Source organism: Phocoena sinus, unplaced genomic scaffold, assembly GCF_008692025.1.
Source record: "Phocoena sinus isolate mPhoSin1 unplaced genomic scaffold, mPhoSin1.pri scaffold_46_arrow_ctg1, whole genome shotgun sequence".
Classification (NCBI taxonomy): domain Eukaryota; kingdom Metazoa; phylum Chordata; class Mammalia; order Artiodactyla; family Phocoenidae; genus Phocoena; species Phocoena sinus.
Window position 1 is genome coordinate 1 of NW_022605666.1, and position 15,381 is coordinate 15,381.

The 15,381-nt window shown below is 40.6% G+C and overlaps 1 gene segment (V, D, J or C); it reads right to left on the bottom strand.

Moving 5' to 3' along the window:
* Positions 1-1,804: 1,804 nt before the first annotated feature.
* LOC116748320 lies at positions 1,805-6,242 on the bottom strand. The segment is given in 3 exon segments: positions 1,805-1,831; positions 5,631-5,929; positions 6,062-6,242. Coding segments are annotated over 3 exon segments (372 nt in total).
* Between the last annotated feature and the right edge of the window lie 9,139 nt (positions 6,243-15,381).

Below are 15,381 nucleotides of genomic sequence, written 5' to 3' on the forward strand. Positions count from 1 at the left end.
GTTTGACTTGTTTACTTTGTAGCCACAAGACATTACTGTTGCTGCGCAGAAAGGGGCTCTCAGTTTCTAAGTGAGGAGTTTCTATAATATTCAGCTGCAAACTAGCCCCATTAGATTTGGTGTATCCTAGGGAGCAAGGACCGTTGTCAACATGTTTTCTGCCATTCTCTCTGTTCTTGTGATCTTCTTAATATTCAGTAAGTAACATTTTATCTTAAATGCTCATCATTTTTAATTTTCCTATAATTATGGGTAACTTTTAGTTTTCTTCTCTGGCTGAAAACTCTCCTTCTGTCCATTTATAACATAAAAAAGTGATTCTCTTGTAGGAGGGACCAATTGGAGACTCAGTGAACCAGACAGAAGGCCCAGGTGACTGTCTCAGAGGGGCGCCTAGGGACGCTGCACTGCACTTACCAGACCTCTGATTCAAATCCTTTCTTTCTCTGGTACGTCCAGTATCTCAACAAGCTCCGCAACTCCTCCTGAAGGGCTTGAAAGCAAGCCAGAGGGCAGAGCATCAAGGTTTTTCAGGCCACTCTTGTTACGAGTGACAGCTCCTTCCACCTGCAGAAACCCCTCAATGCAAGCATCAGACTCAGCTGTGTACTACTGTGCTCTGAGTGACACGGTGAGAGGGGCTGCAGGGGGAGCTGAACACAAACCCAAGGGGAGCAGGAGGGCTGAAGTAAGCAGCCTTGGGAGGAAGAGGTATATTCTCTCCTTGGGCAGTGTTGTGTTTATTTAGAGCTTTTCAGGAAAATAAATCAAGGTCAGATCTAATTCCTGGAAACCCAGGAGGTTGGCACTTGTTCTTCAGGGAGAATAGGGTGGATGTCAGTCTTAAAGAAGACCCAAGCTCTGATCCCCAGAAGTGTCCCTGTTCAGCCAGAAAGACTCCTCCCTTCTCTAGACTGACTTTCAAAAACATCTATTTTCTCTTAACGTAAGATGGATGTTAGATGTCACGATATTAATATATTCATTTAGGGAAGAGAAAAGGAATAAATGACTAAAAGCTGCATCAGCTGAATCACAATCATAGATCAGCACAGGGATGCCAAGCAAATCATACACAATTTTCACGCGGCTGAGACGTAACGCTGTTGAGGCGCTGCTCTCAGTGAACGAGCCAGAGCTGCTGCAGCAGTGGGATGAAAAGGCATTTGTGATTTTTGAATGGCTACATTTTTGATATAAGGAACTAGGAATGCATGGTCTGGTGATTTTGCATTCATTTGGACTATAGGATGGGATACTTGAAAGCAAGGTGTTTCTAGCACAGACCGACTACTGATTGGCATTAGACACGTACAGGTGGACAAATTTTCTCCACCAGGAAACTTGCTGTGATAGCATTAAGCAGACAAGGAATTTTATCCAATGTAAATTTCCCCAGGAACCAATGCCTTGGAGTGAAGGAAGAAAAGTTACGATGACTGAGGGTAAATAGTTTGACCTTCCTGTCTGGAAGAAGGATCTGTGAGCTTATTTCACTGTAGAGTTTGGCTGCAGGCCAAAAAAAAAAAAAAAAAAAAAGCCATACAAAAATATGGATGACTATTTGTTCTCAAGAAGTCACCATAATCGTAACAAATTTTATTAGTTATAAAACTTTTGTCTATCCTTGATGCATTGCCTGAATATGGCAAATGGCTGCAGCACTGATATAATTGTTGTCAACTTAATCACAGTAAAGTCTAAATAGGCAGGTTAGATTCACCAACCATGTCAGCAAGCCATGACATGCCACAGGCAAAATGATAGCAGCAAGTTACATTTCCTGTTCTGGTGGAGAAGCATCTCACACTTCAGTACTTGTGCCCGTGCTCTGTCAGGCACAGGGCAAGCATTTAGACCTGAATTTGAGACAGAACACAGCACATTTCACTCAGAGGAGAGCTTCCAACATGGGGTTCCCTGACCTGCTAAGAGTTGTCATAGCCTCCGTCCGCCTTGGTAAGGCTGGGAAGGATGGCCACAAACAGACTCAGCTCCACTCAGCTCCCATGTTTGGGGTAGGACAGGTTATTATTGTCTGCTGGTGTGTAGGAGAGTTGAGTAATGGGTAGAGGAATTAGAAGTCTTAGTCCTATGTTTGTCCCTTGCAGCCCTCGGGGTTCCACCAGGAGAATCAGCCTAATCGTTTCTCTCTGTCTCTCTGTCTGTCTCTCTCCATATATGTTATATATATAAAATTTTTTCTTCTCCCCAGGATCCATCACAGCCCAGAAAGTAACTCAAGACCAGCCAGGGGCTTCCCTGGTGGCGCAGTGGTTGAGAATCTGCCTGCTAATGCAGGGGACACGGGTTCGAGCCCTGGTCTGGGAGGATCCCACATGCCGCGGAGCAACTAGGCCCGTGAGCCACAGCTACTGAGCCTGCGCGTCTGGAGCCCGTGCTCCGCAACAGGAGAGGCCGTGATAGTGAGAGGCCCGCGCACCGCGATGAAGAGTGGCCCCCGCTTGCCACAACTAGAGAAAGCCCTCGCACAGAAACGAAGACCCAACACAGCAAAAATAAATACATTAATTAGTAAACTCCTACCCCCAACATCTTCGTAAAAAAACAATCATACATTGGAATATCGCCATTAGAATGTGTGATTTTGATGTGTAAATAATGCTGTGCAAATAATTATTTCACAATATACTGTTGGGTAAAAACGCAGAATGGAAAACATCCTATAAGATGTGACTCTGTAGCAGAGTTTTTCCTGACTAGTAGAATTTTTGAGTTGTTCTGTTTTGTTTTTAGTATTACTTCTTTGGATATTCTATTTTTTCTGCATTAAACTTGCATATGGAGAATGTGATCTGGTAATGGGGCTGTTTCTGAGCAAACTAAAGAGCTTCATTCCTCCTTGGTGTCAACACTTGTGGTGACATTTATTCTATGTACATCATTCCAAGTCATTCATGGCACAGCATGAGACAATGGGACAGATAGAGTCCAAGAAGTGCCATTTAACAGATACTTCAGATCTAACATAATGACAAGACTTAGTCAGCAATGCATAAATATTTTTGCAGTGAACCTAAAAGTCTAACAATTCAGGTGCAGATTTGGCCAAATATTACTGAATTTTTTTAAACCAAATCACGTGCTTTAATATAATCACCATAAAAAGTTTTAAATTTTTTTTGGCAAATGATCTACTTCAAGATGAAGAATTGAAGATAAAGATGCTTTTGATGAATGACACTTTTAGATATGTTCTCTGAGCCAGACAGATAGCATTTTCCTTAAAGTGAGGTTTCCATTTGTAACTCCCCTGCCCCGCTGCCACGGACCCTGCCTTCTCCTGCCCTTACCGAGAATCTCACTAAGGTTTTCATAGCTGAGTTGAGATCTGAGGTTTCTGTGGGGTTCCCACAGGGACCTGCATCACTGTGGTCTCTCAGAGCACAGAAATATACCGCTGAGTCCCCAAGCTGCAAGGCTGTGATGCTGAGGCTGATGGAACTGGCCGTTTTCTGGAAGTTCAGAAACTACCGACCCTCTGTTGTATTCACTCATTGTAAGACTCCTGATGAATAAGGAAAATCATTTCCCCACTTGCTGTTTGTTTGTACCAGAATAAATAATAACTGTAACTACTAGCTTCATATACACAATCCAAGGTTACATCCTCCTTCTCCAGCATAGAAATTTCTGGCTGGTTTTTATTTTTTTTTCAATTCTTTTTTTTTTTTTTAAGAAGATGTTGGGAGTAGGAGTTTAGTAATTAATTAATTTATTTTTGCTGTGTTGGGTCTTCGTTTCTGTGCGAGGGCTTTCTCTAGTTGTGGCAAGCGGGGGCCACTCTTCATCGCAGTGTGCTGGCCTCTCACTATCACGGCCTCTCCTGTTGCGGAGCACAGGCTCCAGACGCGCAGGATCAGTAATTGTGGCTCACGGGCCTAGTTGCTCCGCGGCATGTGGGATCCTCCCAGACCAGGGCTCGAACCCGTGTCCCCTGTATTAGCAGGCAGATTCTCAACCACTGCACCACCAGGGAAGCCCCTGGCTGGTCTTGAGTTACTTTCTGGGCTGTGATGGATCCTGGGGAGAAGAAAAAATTTTATATATATAACATATATGGAGAGAGACAGACAGAGAGACAGAGAGAAACGATTAGGCTGATTCTCCTGGTGGAACCCCGAGGGCTGCAAGGGACAAACATAGGACTAAGACTTCTAATTCCTCTACCCATTACTCAACTCTCCTACACACCAGCAGACAATAATAACCTGTCCTACCCCCAAACATGGGAGCTGAGTGGAGCTGAGTCTGTTTGTGGCCATCCTTCCCAGCCTTACCAAGGCGGACGGAGGCTATGACAACTCTTAGCAGGTCAGGGAACCCCATGTTGGAAGCTCTTCCTCTGAGTGAAATGTGCTGTGTTCTGTCTCAAATTCAGGTCTAAATGCTTGCCCTGTGCCTGACAGAGCACGGGCACAAGTACTGAAGTGTGAGATGCTTCTCCACCAGAACAGGAAATGTAACTTGCTGCTATCATTTTGCCTGTGGCATGTCATGGCTTGCTGACATGGTTGGTGAATCTAACCTGCCTATTTAGACTTTACTGTGATTAAGTTGACAACAATTATATCAGTGCTGCAGCCATTTGCCATATTCAGGCAATGCATCAAGGATAGACAAAAGTTTTATAACTAATAAAATTTGTTACGATTATGGTGACTTCTGAGAACAAATAGTCATCCATATTTTTGTATGGCTTTTTTTTTTTTTTTTTTTTGGCCTGCAGCCAAACTCTACAGTGAAATAAGCTCACAGATCCTTCTTCCAGACAGGAAGGTCAAACTATTTACCCTCAGTCATCATAACTTTTCTTCCTTCACTCCAAGGCATTGGTTCCTGGGGAAATTTACATTGGATAAAATTCCTTGTCTGCTTAATGCTATCACAGCAAGTTTCCTGGTGGAGAAAATTTGTCCACCTGTACGTGTCTAATGCCAATCAGTAGTCGGTCTGTGCTAGAAACACCTTGCTTTCAAGTATCCCATCCTATAGTCCAAATGAATGCAAAATCACCAGACCATGCATTCCTAGTTCCTTATATCAAAAATGTAGCCATTCAAAAATCACAAATGCCTTTTCATCCCACTGCTGCAGCAGCTCTGGCTCGTTTCACTGAGAGCAGCGCCTCAACAGCGTTACGTCTCAGCCGCGTGAAAATTTGTGTATGATTTGCTTGGCATCCCTGTGCTGATCTATGATTGTGATTCAGCTGATGCAGCTTTTAGTCATTTATTCCTTTTCTCTTCCCTAAATGAATATATTAATATCGTGACATCTAACATCCATCTTACGTTAAGAGAAAATAGATGTTTTTGAAAGTCAGTCTAGAGAAGGGAGGAGTCTTTCTGGCTGAACAGGGACACTTCTGGGGATCAGAGCTTGGGTCTTCTTTAAGACTGACATCCACCCTATTCTCCCTGAAGAACAAGTGCCAACCTCCTGGGTTTCCAGGAATTAGATCTGACCTTGATTTATTTTCCTGAAAAGCTCTAAATAAACACAACACTGCCCAAGGAGAGAATATACCTCTTCCTCCCAAGGCTGCTTACTTCAGCCCTCCTGCTCCCCTTGGGTTTGTGTTCAGCTCCCCCTGCAGCCCCTCTCACCGTGTCACTCAGAGCACAGTAGTACACAGCTGAGTCTGATGCTTGCATTGAGGGTTTCTGCAGGTGGAAGGAGCTGTCACTCGTAACAAGAGTGGCCTGAAAACCTTGATGCTCTGCCCTCTGGCTTGCTTTCAAGCCCTTCAGGAGGAGTTGCGGAGCTTTGTTGAGATACTGGACGTACCAGAAAAGAAAGGGATTTGAATCAGAGGTCTGGTAAGTGCAGTGCAGCGTCCTAGGCGCCCCCTCTGAGACAGTCACTGGGCCTTCTGTCTGGTTCACTGAGTCTCCATTGGTCCCTCCTACAAGAGAATCACTTTTTTATGTTATAAATGGACAGAAGGAGAGTTTTCAGCCAGAGAAGAAAACTAAAAGTTACCCATAATTATAGGAAAATTAAAAATGATGAGCATTTAAGATAAAATGTTACTTACTGAATATTAAGAAGATCACAAGAACAGAGAGAATGGCAGAAAACATGTTGACAACGGTCCTTGCTCCCTAGGATACACCAAATCTAATGGGGCTAGTTTGCAGCTGAATATTATAGAAACTCCTCACTTAGAAACTGAGAGCCCCTTTCTGCACAGCAACAGTAATGTCTTGTGGCTACAAAGTAAACAAGTCAAACCAGCACCTGAATAAAAAGAGGAACCACGTTTGTAGGAAATCCCGCCCTCTGGTGGGCATCCTGAAAATTGCACCACAGCTATATCTGCTTGAGACATAGGCAAAGGAGAATGGGACAGGACTCAGAAGAGAGCTCTAAACACGAGCATGCTTAGGGAAATACTCAGTTGTTGCTTCTATCATTTTCTGCATGGTACAAGTATCTCTAGATACCCAAATAATCCCAGGCAGAATTTTTAACTGGAATAGTCAGAGGTCTCTTCCTTGCATATGTCTTCATGACTCCCATGGGTAAGACAGGGATTCATCTGCCTAGAAAGTGCTCCCTAATCTCCCCAAATCCTTTGCCTGAATTACTATTCATCCCCAAGACTCATTCAGCATGCCACAGAGGAAACATTACCTAAGGCAGGTCTCAAGTAATGGATGGTTGGTTGAAAAGGTTTTTATCCTATCCATCATGAAATAACATATTTGTAAAGTACAATAAAAACAAATTACTGTAACTTCTTCACTGATAACGGTAGAGTTGACCTTCCTTCCAACTGGAAAACTGGACAAACTCTATGAAACAACTTTTGGACATTGGACTACAGGTAGCACAGAGATAAGGAAAACAGATGAGGTGAGCGCGAACATTGCCCAGCTTACTTCATGGAGGCAGCTTCTCGGCACCAGTGCAGGAGGGATTTACCAAAAATAGCCCAGCTTTCTCGTTGTGAGATTGAGACGGAATAGGAGATTGGGGATCTTAAAGCACCTAGAATTTGTGGACCAGTGTATCAGAGAGGAGGGACGTGTACAAACAGAGAGAGAGAGAGACAGACATAATGACAGGGGGGTCGCTGTGAATCCTGTGCGGAGTACTAATCTGCAACAAGAGAGAGAAAACTCATCGAGTTTGGTAAACCACCCTGAAAGGGCCTCCTTTGGGCGCATGAACCATACTTAGATAACAGCAGCCTTACACCTTTAGCCTTATGAGGGATAGGTGACCTTACTTAGGTGTCTTGGTTCTTGAAACACCTTCTTTTATTTTATTTTTTATACAGCAGGTTCTTATTAGGTATCTATTTTATACATATTTGTATATATATGTCAGTCTCAATCTCCCAGTTCCTCCAAACACCACCCTCTCCCACCCCGCTTTCCCCCCTTGGTGTCCATATATTTGTTCTCTACATCGTGTCTCTATTCCTGCCTTGGAAGCCAGTTCATATGTACCATTTTTTCTAGATCCCACATATATGCTTTAATATATGATATTTGTTTTTCTCTTTCTGACTTACTTCACTCTGTATGACAGTCTCTAGGTCCATACACGTCTCTACAAATGACCCAATATCGTTCCTCTTTATGGCTGAGAAATATTCCATTGTATATATGTGCCACATCTTCTTTATCCATTCGTCTGTCAGTGGACATTTAGGTTGCTTCCATGACCTGGCTTTTGTAAACAGTGTTGCAATGAACATTGGGGTGCATGTGTATTTTTGAATTATGGTTTTCTTTGGGTATATGCCCAGTAGTGAGATTGCTGGGTCGTATGGTAGTTCTACTTTTAGTTTTTAAGGAACCTCCATACTGTTCTCCATGGTGGCTGTATCAATTTACATTCCCACCAACAGTACAAGAGGGTTCTGTTTTCTCCACACCCTGTCCAGAATTTGTTGTTGTAGATTTTCTGATAATGCCCATTCTAACCAGTGTGAGGTGATACCTCATTGTAGTTTTGATTTGCATTTCTCTAATAATTAGTGATGTTGAGCAGCTTTTCATGTGCTTCTTGGCCATCTGCATGTCTTCTTTCTAGAAATGACTATTTAGGTCTTCTACCCATTTTTGGATTGGGTTGCTTGTTTTTTTAATATTGAGCTACATGAGCTGTTTATATATTTTTTAGACTAACCCTTTGTCCGTTGATTCGTTTGCAAATATTTTCTCCCATTCTGAGGGTTGTATTTTCATCTTGTTTATAGTTTCCTTTGCTGTGTAAAAGCTTTTAAGTTTCATTAGGTTCCATTTATTTATTTTTGTTTTTATTTCCATTACTCTAGGAGGTGAGTCAAAAAAGATCTTTCTGTTGGTTATGTCAAAGAGTGTTCTTCCTATGTTTTCCTCTAAGAGTTTTATATTGTCTGGTCTTAACATTTAGATCTTTAATCCATTTTGAGTTCATTTTTGTGTATGGTGTTAGGGAGTGTTCTAATTTCATTCTTTTACATGTAGCTGTCCAGTTTTCCCAGCACCACTTATTGACGAGACTGTCTGTTCTCCAATGTATATCCTTGCCTCCTTTGTCATAGCTTAGTTGACCATAGATGCATGGGTTTATCTCTGGGCTTTCTATCCTGTTCCATTGATCTATATTTCTGCTTTTGTGCCACTACCATACTGTCTTGATTACTGTAGCTTCGTAGTATAGTCTGAAGTAAGGGAGCCTGATTCCTCCAGCACCATTTTTCTTTCTCAAGATTGCTTTGGCTATTCAGGGTCTTCTGTGTTTCTATACAAATTGTGAAAGTTTTTGTTCCAGTTCTGTGAAAAATGCCATTGGTAGTTTGATAGGGATTGCACCGAATCTGTAGATTCGGTGCAATCCCTATCAAGCTTTGGGTAGTATAGTCATTTTCACAATATTGATTTTTCCAATCCAAGAACATGGTATATATCTCCATCTGTTTGTGTCATCATTGATTTTTTCATCAGTATCTTTTAGTTTTCTAAGTACAGGTCTTTTGTCTCCTTAGGTAGGCTTGTTCCTAAGTGTTTTATTCTTTTTGATGTGATGTTAAATGGGATTGTTTCCTTAATATCTCTTTCTGATCTTTTGCTGTTAATGTGTAGGAATGCAAGACATTTCTATGCAATAATTTTGTGTCCTGCAACTAAACCAAATTCACTGATTAGCTCCAGTAGTTTTCTGGTGACATCTTTAAGATTATCTATGTATAGTAGCATGTCATCTGCAAACAGTGACAGATTTACTTCTTCTTTTCCAATTTGGATTCCTTTTATTTCTTTTTCTTCTCTGATCTCAGTGGCTAGGACTTCCAAAACTATGTTGAATAAAAGTGGCGAGAGTGGACATCCTTGTTTTGTTCCTGATCGTAGAGGAAATGCTTTCAGTTTTTCACCATTGAGAGTGATGTTTGCTGTGGGTTTGTCGTATATGGCCTTTATGATGTTGAGGTATGTTCCCTCTGTACCCACTTTCTGGAGAGTTTTTATCATAAATTAGTGTTAAATTTTGTCAAAAGCTTTTTCTGCATCTATTGAGATGATCATATGGTTTTTATTCTTCAATTTATTAATATGGTGTATCACACTGATTGATTTGTGTATATTGAAGAATACTTGCATCCCTGGGATAAATCCCACTTGATCACGGTGTATGATCCTTTTAATGTATTGTTGGATTCTGTTTCCTAGTATTTTGTTGAGGATTTTTGCATTTATATTCATCGGTGATATTGGTCTGTAATTTTCATTTCTGTAGTATCTCTGTCTGGTCTTGGTATCAGCGTGATGGTGGCCTTGTAGAATGAGTTTTGGAGTGTTCCTTCCTCTGCAATTTTTTGGAAGAGTTTGAGAAGGATGGGTGTTAGCTCTTCTCTGAATGTTTTGATAGAATTCAGCTGTGAAGCCATCTGGTCCTGGACTTTTGTTTCTTGGAAGATTTTTAATCACAGTTTCAATTTCATTATTTGTGATTGGTCTGTTTATATTTTCTGTTTCTCCCTGGTTGAGTCTTATGATGCCTGGTATTTCTTATGATGCCTTGTATTTCTGTCTCTTATGATGCCTTGTATTTCTGGGGTTCCATTGTAACTTCTCCTTTTTCATTTCTAATTTTATTGATTTGAGTCCTCTCCTTTTTCTTGATGAGTCTGGCTAAATGTTTATCAATTTTGTTTATCTTCTCAAAGATCCAGCTTTTAGTTTTATTGATCTTTGCTACTTTTTTCTTTGTTTCTCTTTCATTTATTTCCTCTCTGATCTTTATGATTTCTTTCCTTCTACCAACGTTGGGTTTTGTTTGTTCTTTCTCTAGTTCCTTTAGGTGTAAGGTTAGACTGTTTATCTGAGATGTTTCTTGCTTCTTGAGGTAGGATTGTATTGCTATAAACTTCCCTCTTAGAACTGCGTTTGCTTCATCCCATAGGTTTTGGATCATTGTGTTTTCATTGTCACTTGTTTCTTGGTAGTTTTTCATTTCTTCTTTGATTTCTGCAGTGATCTCTTGGTTAATTAGTCACTTATTGTTTCACCTCCATGTGTTTTGTGTTTTTTTACTTTTTATTCCCTGTAATTTATTTCTAATCTCATAGCGTTGTGGTCGGAAAAGAAGCTTGATATAATTTTAATTTTCTTAAATTTACTGAGGCTTGAGTTGTGACCCAAGATGTGGTCTGTCCTGGAGAATGTTCCGTGTGCACTTGAGAAGAAAGTGTAATCTGCTGTTTTTGGATGGAATGTCCTGTAAATATCAATTAAATCTACCTGGTCTATTGTGTCATTTAAAGCTTGTGTTTCCTCATTAATTTTCTGTCTGGATGATCTGACTATTGCTGTAAGTGAGGTGTTAAAGTCCCCCACTATTATTGTGTTACTGTCGATTTTCTCTTTTATAGCTGTTAGCATTTGCCTTATGTATTGAGGTGCTCCTATGTTGGGTGCATATATATTTATAATTGTTATATCTTCTTCTTGGATTGATCCTTTGATCATTATGTAGTGTCTTTTCTTGTCTCTTGTAACATTCCTTATTCTGAGATCTATTTATCTGATATGAGTATTGCTACTCAACTTTCGTTTGATTTCCATTTGCATGGAATATCTTTTTCCATCCCCTCACTTTCAGTCTGTATGTGTCTCTAGGTCTGAAGTGGGTCTCTTGTAGACAGCATATATATGGGTCTTGTTTTTGTATCCATTCAGCGAGCCTGTGTCATTTGGTTGGGGCATTTAATCCATTCACATTTAAGGTAATTATGGATATGTATGTTCCTATTCCCATTTTCTTAATTGTTGTGGGTTTGTTTTTGTAGGTGCTTTTCTTGTTTTGTGTTTCCCACTTAGAGAAGTTCCTTTAGCATTTGTTTTAGAGCTGGATTGGTGGTGCTGAGTTCTCTTAGCTTTTGCTTGTCTGTAAAACTTTTGATTTCTCCATCAAATCTGAATGAGATCTTTGCTGGATAGAGTAATCCTAGTTGTAGGTTCTTCCCTTTCATCACTTGGAGTATATTGTGCCACTCCCTTCTGGCTTATAGAGTTTCTGCTGAGAAGTCAGCTGTTAACCTTACAGGAGTTCTCTTGTATGATATTTGTTGTTTTTCCCTTGTGTGCTTTTCATAATTTTCCTTTGTCTTTAATTTTTGTTTCTTTGATTACTATGTGTCTCAGTGTGTTTCTCCTTGGGTTTATCGTGCCTGGGACTCTCTGTGCTTCCTGCACTTGGGTGGCTATTTCCTTTCCCATGTTAGGGAAGTTTTCGACTATATTCTCTTCAGATATTTTCTTGGCTCCTTTCTCTCTCTCTTCTCCTTCTGGGACCACTATAATGCGAATGTTGGTGAGTTTAATGTTGTCCCAGAGGTCTCTTAGGCTGTCTTTATTTCTTTTCATTCTTCTTTTGTTTTTCTGTTCCATGGCAGTGAATTCCACCATTCTGTCTTCCAGGTCACTTATCCATTCTTCTGCCTCAGCTGTTCTGCTATCGATTCCTTCTAGTGTATTTTTCATTTCGGTTATTGTATTTTTCAAATCAGTTTGCTTGTTCTTGAATTCTTCTCGGTGTTTATTCTTTAATTCTTCTAGGTCTTTGTTAAACATTGCTTGCATCTGCTCAGTCTTTGCCACCATTCTTTATCTAAGGTCCTGGATCACTATCATTATTCTGAATTCTTTTTCTGGAAGGTTGCCTATCTCCACTTCATTTAGTTGTTTTGAAACACCTTCTTTTCACTTCTTGTCACATTCTTGTTTCAATTCAAGTAAGTAATTTTTTTTTTAAGAAAGTAGAGTTTAGATACTTCATAGTATTAGCCAGACTCTCTTCATTCCAGAGGCACGTGTGTGGTATTTACCTGTCTCCTGTTTATTTGTATTATTAGGGATTCAGGAATCTCAATGTAAAGAACTGTTTGCTCAGTGTCGGTCAGTTTGTTTGTCTAGTTTCTTGTGCAGTTTTTTGTGCTAGTGAAGTGAACACAGCAGAAGATTTGACAGGGTCATTTCATAGCTTATTCTTTCCCTAGGATTGGGTTTACTTTATGCAAAGTATGACTGTATTTATAGCAAGAAGTCAGAATATTGTTACTTGCTCACATCAACCATTTTAAGGCATGGGGACTTTGTTTCTGCAGACAGCTGTGATGTTGCCTTACACAGGCTCTCAGGGCAGTGCTGTCAATCTAGTAACACTGGCTATGACTAAGTCAGTTGAACACAGGAATAGTCTTCTTCAAATGATACACATTCACCTACATAGATTTTCTCACCAGATAAAATGATCTATTTTTTTAGCTCTTACTAAAATTAGGGTCTTGAGTAGAGTTATCCTGCTGGCAAGGCTTTCTGGCTCAGCAGACCACCTAGGTACTCTTATATTCTGCGTGTTCAGGAATCCCTAGGCTCAAGCATTGATTCTGGAAATTTACAGAGTTGTCTACAATGTGTAAACCAAAACCAGACACGATTCCTATCTCAAATTGCTTTCAGTTGAGTGAGGAGCAGGTAAGTAAAACAAATCATATGCCCTGCCTGTACTCCCACTAGCCTGGACCCAGCCATGTGGAATGAGGGCTCAGACTGGAAGTAGAGAGCTGATGCCGTTATCACCAGGGGAATAAAACCAGCTTGAATACTTTATTTCCACGATTCAGATTTATTTTTGTCCTTTTATCTCCCTCTCCATTTCTTTGGCCTGTTTATCCTGATGTTTAACTCCCAATGCTCAGGTGTCCAACACCCAGTGTGCAAGACTCCAGAATGTGAGGGAAGAAGGCAGTGTTTACCTTCAGTTGGGTGTGCAGACATCCCCCCTGTTAGGTGAGGACAGTGACTACATCCTCCAGTACCATTAAAACTATGATAACGGTTAAATTCTGCATTATGCAGTATGCAGAAAGCAAACAGCATGGCTGGCTGAGAAGCAGCAGGAGGTTTTGTTTGGAGTTACATAAAAGTTGACAGAACTATTCCTCTAGTTTCTTGATCCTTTGGTAGAATCGTCAAGAAAATCTTGGCTCATGTGTTATGCAAGACAAATTGCCCTGCAAGATCCCTGTATAGCACAGGGAACGATACTCAATATCTTGTAGTAACCTATAATGGAAAAGAATCTGAAAAAGAATAGATACGTGTGTATAACTGAATCACTTTGCTGTAGAACTGAAACTAACAGAACACTGTAAATCAACTATACTTCAGTAAAAAGTTTTTAAATGTTTAAAAAATATTCTTAACACTTTTATCCATTTAAAGAACTGAGATGCTTTTATTTGTAAAGTGCCATTATTCCATTTGTCTTTCATTTGATAAAAATAAGGTAAAGAACACAAAAGCCTCAAAACTAAGGGGAGTATTCTAAGTCGGCCATATAGATGATTAGAAATATGCTTTTATTATTTAATTTGTTGCTATCAAACGAAAAACTGCAAATCTAAAAATTCCCATGTACACCCCAGAGGTTGGCAAACAGTTTTCCCGTAAAGGGTCAAATAGTAAATAGTTTAGGTTTTGAAGTCATATAGTCTCTGTCGTGACTACTCAACTATGCTCTTATAACACGAAACATCCGTGGTCAATGCATAAATAAACGGACATGCCTGTTTTCCAATAAAACATCATTTACAAACACAGGTGGCAGGCTGATTTCCCCTGTGGGCTGTGCTTTGCCAATCCCTGCTATGCCATAGGAATGTATCCATAAACTTCCAAATATTTCTTGCTTTTAATAAATGTTATCATACCTTTTTGAGGAGACTTAAAATAAAGAATACATTAATGGATAGAAAAGAAGAAGAAGGAAATTAGATGATCCTAATGCCTAAGATACACTGATGCTGAGTTTTCAAGGGTGAGACACACAGATATGGACGCTACCATTAAGGAACTCACAGAAGTAGTAGTGAAAATAGGTCTTAATCAAATAATCAAAGAAATAAAGGAGAAACTGCAAATGTGAAAATGCAGAGGTCTATAATTCTAAAAATGCCACCTGAGCTTCCTTCAGCTATAGACTCTTGGACAGATGTATAAGAATGAATAGGCATTTACTATTTTTTTTACTCTTTTGAAGGGAGGAAAAAAATTTAGGAAAAGGAAAATAAATAAGAAATCCCCTACAGTTGCTATGAAGGGGTCATGTAGTAGGAAAAAGATACTTTTAAGAAACTTAAGGACTTCCCTGGTGGTGCAGTGGTTAAGAATCCACCTGCCAATGCATGGGGACATGGGTTCAAGCCCTGGTGAAGGAAGATCCCACATGCCGTGGAGCAACTAAGCCTGTGCACCACAACTACTGAGCCTGCACTCTAGAACCCTTGAGCCACAACTACTGAGCCCACGTGCCACAACTACTGAGCCTGCGTGCCACAGCTACTGAAGCCCGCGCGCCTAGAGTACGTGCTCTGCCACAAGAGAAGCCACCGCAATGAGAAGCCCGCGAACTGCAACAACGAGTAGCCCCCACTCACCACAACTAGAGAAAACCCGCAGGCAGGAACAAAGACCCAATGCAGCCCAAAATTAATTAATTAATTTAAAAAAAAGAAACTTAAATAATACCAGTATTGTTGAAGAGAGAGAGAGACAGAGAGGAAGAGAGATTAGGAGTACATTGTGAAATGAGGTTGGAGAGGTAACAAGATCCTAAATTATGCAAGGTTTTGTAGGTCATATTAAGAAGTTTTGGGACTTCCCTGGTGGCACAGTGGTTAAGAATCCTCCTGCCAATGCAGGGGACATGGGTTTGAGCCCTGATCCAGGAAGGTCCCACATGCTGTGGAGCAACTAAGCCTGTGCACCACAACTAGTGAGCCTGCGCTCTAGAGCCTACGAGCCACAGCTACTAAGCCCGCACACCGTGACTGCTGAAGCCCGTGCACTCTAGGGCCTG